The sequence below is a fragment of the Etheostoma spectabile genome, chromosome 10 (genome assembly GCF_008692095.1).
Source record: "Etheostoma spectabile isolate EspeVRDwgs_2016 chromosome 10, UIUC_Espe_1.0, whole genome shotgun sequence".
Lineage (NCBI taxonomy): Eukaryota > Metazoa > Chordata > Actinopteri > Perciformes > Percidae > Etheostoma > Etheostoma spectabile.
Window position 1 is genome coordinate 8,271,437 of NC_045742.1, and position 7,875 is coordinate 8,279,311.

General features: G+C 39.6%; 1 protein-coding gene across 1 annotated transcript in view; it reads left to right on the forward strand.

The window, feature by feature from the left end:
- Nucleotides 1-458: 458 nt before the first annotated feature.
- The window catches only part of gpm6aa (glycoprotein M6Aa), a 20,944-nt gene continuing 13,527 nt past the window's right edge, over nt 459-7,875 (forward strand). The window contains exon 1 of the mRNA XM_032527584.1: nt 459-803. Coding sequence (XP_032383475.1) covers nt 767-803 — 37 coding nt within the window. The 5' untranslated portion in view covers nt 459-766. The remainder of the gene's footprint in view (nt 804-7,875) is intronic.

Genomic DNA, 7,875 nt, shown 5'->3' on the forward strand with positions numbered 1-7,875 from the left:
AGTGATTTTCTACATATATACATAGTATGGATTTGCATTATAGGAATAAAATGGCACCTCCTTGGCACCTCCTGTATAATTGAATCTGTATGGCTAATAAGATTAGGAGAATCCCATTTCGAAATCAGATGTCTCCCCCTCCCTTATTTAAGTAGAGGTTGAGTTAATGCAGTAAAGTCACTGCCACCGGGGGAGGGGGGGCATGGACTTAACCATTCTGTCCACAAACCAGGGGTGTTTAGGGTGGGCTGCACAGTTAATGATGACCCTCATCTATGAACACCCCTGTCTAAACATTACTCAAAAAGGTCCAGAGTCACTGCTCAGTCTCTATTACAATGGTGCATTCAGTGTTTTAGTTTTACATTTTTCACACATGCATCTTCAGCTTCATACCCCTCTCAGCACACATGCGCTTTCCTGCTTACCATAGAGACCACCCTCTGCTCCATCCAGCGCCCCCTCCCTCCTCCACCAGGGACCAAGGAGGTTTTCAGCACTCACCACGGCAGCTCGCAATGGACAGCACCACAAAGAATCAGTGATCCCTTGCATTGCCCGGACTCTTGACAGAAACCTCAGTTGACAGGCAAACACATCTTTCTCAGTATAGGGACATCTAGAGAAAGTGGACAAGTGAGACAGAGAGAAAGAAAGTGAAAGTGCTTTGTGGACTACCCCGTAAAAATAAATAAGGTTTTGAATCTGCCTAAACAGGCATTTTCTTGTACACATCTTGTGCTGCTCTAAAAACAGAATCCGCGCAATGGAAGAAGACATGGATGAGGGGCAGACCCAAAAAGGTAAGAAAGTATTTCTTTGCATGTCTGGGGAGATTTACTTAAGTAAATCTGACATGGGTGTTTTGTCAGTGTGCCAGTGGTGCCTTTGCAGAGACAATTGCACAAATGTTAGCCATTCCCTTTATGAATAGGAGAGCAGCTGTTTGTGGTAATTCCTTTGTCCATTGAGTGTCTGCACTCCACTGAGGAGAGCACGTCTAGTGCGCTGTTTGAGTAGTCAGAGGGGTGTGAACCGCTTCAGCGAGGGATGCACTGTCTTTGTTTGCTTGATAAGGCTTTCATGCTTGTCGTGATGGCTGAGAGGGAAACACGAAATCCATCAGCTCTTAAGTTCTATCCTTTGTGTCCAAATACCCAGACGCTGTATCTTGCAGGAGTGTTTTGAGACATTCAGTGTGGATTTGATGCAGGAGCAGGGGTTTTCTTTCGTTTGCTATAGAGGGGTAGTGTTTGCTCTGTGCAAAGTGGAATTGCTATGTATACTTCACCCCCCCCCGCCCTCCTCCCACCACCACCATCGCCTTTTCTCTGCATGAATGATTCAGTGTCTTGTTGGGACCCACAAAAGCAAGAGAGTGAGAGTATATGTGAACTGCACAATTTTTCAATAAAGTTGTTCAATCTGAAATCACCCCGAAAATGATACATGATGCAGTGATGGACAGGATACTGTTATCAATGATTGTTGAACACATCTTTGTCTGCCTCCTTTCTTTCAGTCCCTCTCAGATTCCCTTCATGTGACAGGCATGGCTTCATATGTTTGTTTCTCTTCCCTCCCGCCTCTCCTCCCTGCAATCTCACAGGCACACACACATGCACTGAAACAGTTGCCATGGCAGTGGCTACGTGTAGTCATTATATATTCTCTCTTCACCCACTCTTGCTGATGACATTTCAGTAACACAGGAATAGTTCACTGTGTCTGAGAGTGTGGGAAGAATAAAGCCAAAAAGAGGTAGAGAGGCAGAGTCAGACTGACAAAAATTGAGTAGAAAACAAAGCAAGGGGAAGAGGGAGCAAGAGTGCCAGGAAGAGAGAGGTTTGAGAGAATACAAGCATTATCATCTACAATGGAGAGAGAATGATACTTGATTATATGTTATATGCACATACAGTAGTGATAAGTAGACATTATATTATGTTATTCAAAGGGATTGACAATATTTCTGCAAGATCATTGTTGAGAGTGCTGTTTCATTTGTTACATTTGGCATATGCACCACCAAACTTACAGATTTGTATCTACTTCTTGGTCGCCATTACTAGGTGTGTACTTAGGGATTCCTGTTCAAAAAGCAAAAATATGTCAGCCTTGGCCACTAACACAAATGCTCATCCAACTGAAAGATGCAGCCATGCAATCCTTTTTGTATGCCATGTCAATTCATTTAGGCCAAGATCAGGTTTGTAAAGAGTTAGTGTGCACCGATATACTGCAAGTTGTTCAAGATCAATTGTAAGATACATATAGAAACAAAGTAAAATGTCCACTAACCCCGCACATGGCAGTTATGGCTGACATTTGTTAGTATTATTAGTACTGTTATTACTGCCTTTAAACATTCCCACTATTCAAAAAGAGTTTGTTAAAAAGTAAATGACCAACCTGTTACTCAGAAGCTGACATTCAATTTAGGCCAGCTGCCTGACAAATGTATGCTGCCACCAAACTTACAATGCTTTTATGAATTACTGCCCACAAGTCAACACAAACATAAAGACAGAGTGTCTTACTTTCAACATTGTCATCATCACTCTTCAGTTTATTCTTTGATGTAACTGTCTGATTTTAAACATTTGTATAATAACATGTATACTAGCGCGGAAACAATGCAACCCTTCAGAGATGATCAGGTGACATGTTTTTTTTCTGACTGACAAAGTGTATTTTATGCTAAAAGAAACATCTGGAGAGTGAAAGTTGAACCAAGTGTAAGTTTGATTTAGGCCTGCTAAAAGCTAAGGCCTTAATACAGTAGATGACTTGGTGAGATGCATAGACCATTTCTAACTAACCTTTAAAGGTTAATCTGGCAGTTCTTTAAATAGTTCTACTATTGGTTACACTTTACTTGAAGGTATCTACGTAACAGTGTCATAAACGTTTTAAACAAGCCATGAACGTTTATGACATAACGCTGTCATTTGGTTTTGTCATGACAAGTTAAGGTAAGAGTTAGGGTTAGGGTTCATGTGTCACGCCTTTGTCATGATAGTTTCATGTGTTAATGACACACACAGTAATGTCAATCTTATGTAGATATAGAAGAAAAGTGTTACCCTACTTATTAACTCATCTTATACAAGAATACAAAATACTTTGGGACGAGTAGTTTCGTAAAATCTATTTGTTAATCAATCTCAAAAAATGTTACTGGGTTTAGAACATTGTGTATGATTTCCATGTGGGGACAGAAATGAGTGCTATTAGGAGACAGGTCCCTATTTATTACCAGGCTACAATATGATCATGACATAACATTTCAGGAGATGTATTGGTTGATGAAGCACGACACACAATGTAAGATAGATATGTTAGAACGAGGTAGCAGGGTTCACTGGTCACCTAACCATGTGGAAATTGAAAACTGTCAGCTCCTTTCCTGGAGACTGAAGACAACAGATGATCAAAATGATTGCTCTGATGAAGCGTGATGAACAATAAAGCCACCCTGTCAGGTTTATTTCCATGTCACATTGATTTCATGCCTATCATTCTGTAAATATGTGTTATTGTTTGTAAAAATCATTGCTCATTTTTAGGAGAGGTTATAGCCACAATTCTACAATGACAAATGACAATAAACAGGCTAATAAAAAGTGAAGAAAAAAAAGAAAGCTACAGTCCATCAAAGATCAAGACAGAGGTTGGGCAGATACACTCAAGACATTCAAGGGAACATTGCTCACAGCAAAAAATCTCTAAAACACAAGCACTATAACAATATTTCTGTTCAGCCGTGACAATTTTAAAAGCTTATGACTGTCATGCAACATTGTATACGTATGAGAGGGCCTGACTGTGCTTTGACATTTATAGGGGATTTTTATTAACAACTGTGTATTTAATTTACTATTAGAAATATACGCCACTGTTAAAAGTAAATTTAATATTATTTTGTTGGTGAAAACCCAATTCACTTCACCCAATAAACTGCAAATGCTTCCACCACAGAAAGGGTGTAGGTGTCAATGAGTGCACAAACAGCACGCTAATGCCCTTCTGTCTTCCTCTTCTGAGGCTGCAAATCTCAGATTATGAGTCAGATGCACCAGGTGGGCGCTGCTCACTTCAGCCGCTAGCCAAATGTAGCAGTGCACCCTATGTACCACAGGGGGCCAATCAGCAACGGGAAGCAAACCAACGCCCTATGGTTGAAAAAGCAGCTTTCACTAATATAAACTCAGAGCAAATAACATTTTTGCAGTTTTGCAGAGAAGTTGTGCAAATAAGCATAGGATGAGTACATTAATTTTAAGACTAAACCAAAATCCTTCACACATTGGTGTTAATTGTTGCTGAATGGAAAAACTGAGAAAGGCACACCTGTTAACTTTTCCTGAGCCAAGAATCTTCTCTGCAAGGCCCCGTTTGTCCTTCTGTTTGATCAGGCTCTAACTTGACAAGCTGTTACATGATGATAATCTCATTGTTAGCTTTTTTTAGTTGGGAATCTACATAAACTCATCAGAATTTGTCAAATAACATAGCATGAACACAGCAGACACAATGCATACTGATGAGGACAATGCATAATGATAAGGCTGAACCTCTCTGAGTTTTGCTGTATATTGCAATGCTTCACCGAGTTTCATGCACTTTGAAATGAAAGTTCCTGTAATAAATGTAAAATTTGCATTGAGGTTAAGGCGCGGTAGGCACTGTGGTTAGACTGATGGTGTGTTGGTACAATTGTGTGTTGATTCTTCATTAAACATGGTATATTTAGAGGGGATATAATTGATTACTTTTAATTATAGTATTCATTTGTACAACATTTACAAAATAATTTCTAGGTCGTAACATATTCAAGAGTTGTTTTGTCATTTATTGGGGTTGGTCATCTTTAAAGAGCTGCTAACCCTGAAGAATGAAATGGGCAGAGACTTCAATGGAGTGTTTGTGTCTCATAATAGCCTGGTAGATTTTTTGCCAAGGCTATACCTCTGACATAATAGCTTCAACTCACAGCACAGTTGCTCCCCTTTGCTTGGTGAGTTCTGGTCAGCCTACAGTACATAACCCTCCTCCTTCCCTGTTGCTCCCTCCCTCTGTCGCTCATTGTTCTGAATCCCAGCTTGCCCCGACCCAGGAGAAGTCAAGGGAGTTCCACTAATTGTTCTTATGATATTCGTTGGAGCTATTAATGGAGAATCTTTAGGGTTTTCTTATTGTTCCTCTCAGGAATGACTCCCTAGTCTAGCTTGTTTTAGATACAGGATAACACGTGTTCAAAACATAATGATGCCATTTAAAACTATTACTGAAAAGCGTCATTGGGTCTCAATGATGCTGATCATAATATGATAGTGTAGCCATTCAACATGCTTGATTTTTGTATTGTCCTATTTTCATACTAGGACTATAATATAAATACTGTTTTTTTATGTTGAGTGGTGGTGTTTTTAAAAGGTGTTTTATTAAGTAGGCTCATTTCTAAGAAACCAAGACGTTCTAAATATAGTTACAGTATAGTATACGTACGTTGAGAAATTTTGATCAAGCTTAAATATTTAGGTTATTCAAAGTAGAGTGTATTTTGGAAACAAAAATGTAATGCAACTATATAGACTGCTGTCACATTCATTCATATACTGAAGACAGGCTGTTATTGTGTTCTATTGTTTAGGAGCTGTGACTTAAATCCCTACACCCTTTGGCGCTTGCTGCCTATAATGTTGGCCATCAATACAGTTAAGCTAAGATTTCACCCAGCTACATACTTAAAATGTGCAAATTGAAAGAAAAAGAACAACCTTCATCTCTTCTCCCGAGTTTTTGACATTTTCTCCTCAGTTCCTGGAGTGAACTCGGTACAGACAAAAGACCCGTCCCTGCTCAGCAGTCACGCAGTCATGTTCAGGGTCTTTCATCTCCCAGTGAAAAAGAAAGAGAGGAAATCAGTGGCTGAGCTTTCGGATCTGGCCTATAACGTCCTTTATGCCCAGGGGGTGTTATCTGTGTAATGTGTCTCAGTCACTATTGTAGCCCTGAATTTGTTGACATACAGTAAGTGGGTCATGGCACTGAAGTACTTGGTCTATTCTCAGATTTTGCGCTGCGGTTGACATGGCAACCATACTGGTTGATTAAACATGCGCAGAGGAGATGGGCGCGCACAGGAGCTGAAAAAACCTGCTCGCTTCAGGGGAAGGGGGGCTGCGCATTAAATATAGGAAAGCAACGAGACATGTATTCACCCATTACTCTCAGACTGACACAGAAACACCATCCCCCAGTGAGATTTCTCTCACACTCTCTCTCTCTCTCTCTAGGACCAGGCATACCGCTACCCCACCCCCATGCAAAACTCCTCTGGTAACAAGAAACTAATTACTGCTAGTTGAATGCGCCAAATGGAGTGTGATTAGATGTCTTGCAGTGTATGTGAAGTCAACATTTGCCAGACGTGATATTTTCTTTTCCGTAACCCCCTTTATTTAATTTTGTAAATTTCTAACAGGACATCTTATTAATTTTCTCTGTGGCTATAACTGCATGCAATTTAAAGCCTATACTGTATTATTCAAAAAGAAAAGATCAATTTTAATTAGGGATGCGCCAATAAAGAAGAACATTCATTACGGTCCAATATCATCTTTAAAAAGCAATTATTTGGGTGCCTGGATAGCTCAGTTGGTAAAGGGGCGCCCATACATAGAGGTTTACTCTGACCTGCAGCCCTTTGCTACATGTCATCCCCACCTCCCCTTTCATGTATTCAGCAAGTCTGTCAAATAAAGGCCTAAAAAGGCCCCAAAAACAATCTTTAAAAAAATATGCTATTATTTGGACTCAACCGAATGATATTTTTGTCTAGGATGTTTCTAGTCTTGTAAGTAAGAAAGTATCAGATGTGTCTATTTCCTTGAATCAGGCCTTAATCCCTACTGTGGTATAAAAAATGTAAAAGTTTTGTTAAATTTTCCAAGGATAGCTATTGGGCCAAAAGAAAAGCTGTTTTATTAAAGAGCACTTTCATTACATTACTGAAGCCCAGTTACACAGCAGCATTTCAAGTTACAGCAACTAAAAACTTTTTTATGACAAACACGATGTCAAGTGCAATGGGTCTGCTTAGGCAGTCGGTCTCTCTCAACTGTTGTCACACAAATACACAATTTGGCAGTCGATAAGACTTCAACAAATGAGTGACCAAAGAGAGGCCAAAGACAGCAACAGTGTTGTGTCAATGTAAGTTTTAGTGTAAAGGCCTATTTACTGACATTCGTATAGTCACAGCTAAACTCATTTGAATGCCCCGCTGCTGATAAGACTACGAAATACTTGAGTCTGCACGTCTCCATAGCAACTTAGGAGAAAAGACAGAATTACGGCTTTATGAAGAGAAAGTATGCTTTCAGCTTGATAGAAAGGGCAGTGAGTTACTTAAAATGCAACATTGTAATTATTTAAGATAAATCTGAAAGATCTTTAGTGACTCTTGAAACTTTTAAATATGCTTAAATATATGTTTTGCCCAGGTAAAAAACAAACAAAAAAACCCCAGGTAAAATACAAATTCAAGCATAAGTGATTAACTTTAGTAAGGTAAGAAAAAAATCTGGACAAAACGTCAATGATCAATTTGAACAAACAATATCTAACTCATTAGTGCCTAAAAGAGGGCAGCATATCATTAGTTAATTAACCCAAACTGTCTTCCGGATGTTAAGAGTCATGTTTTTTTTTAAGGCGTCATTCAGCTCAAAGCATTTCTTAAGAACAACCTCATCCCTCATGTGAATGTTGCCTGGGTCGGTGAGAGTGTCTGAGTGGGTGCTTGTGTTCCTTTTGCCTGTCGCATATGACACTGACAGATGGAGAAGAAGTAGGAGGTGGGAGGGG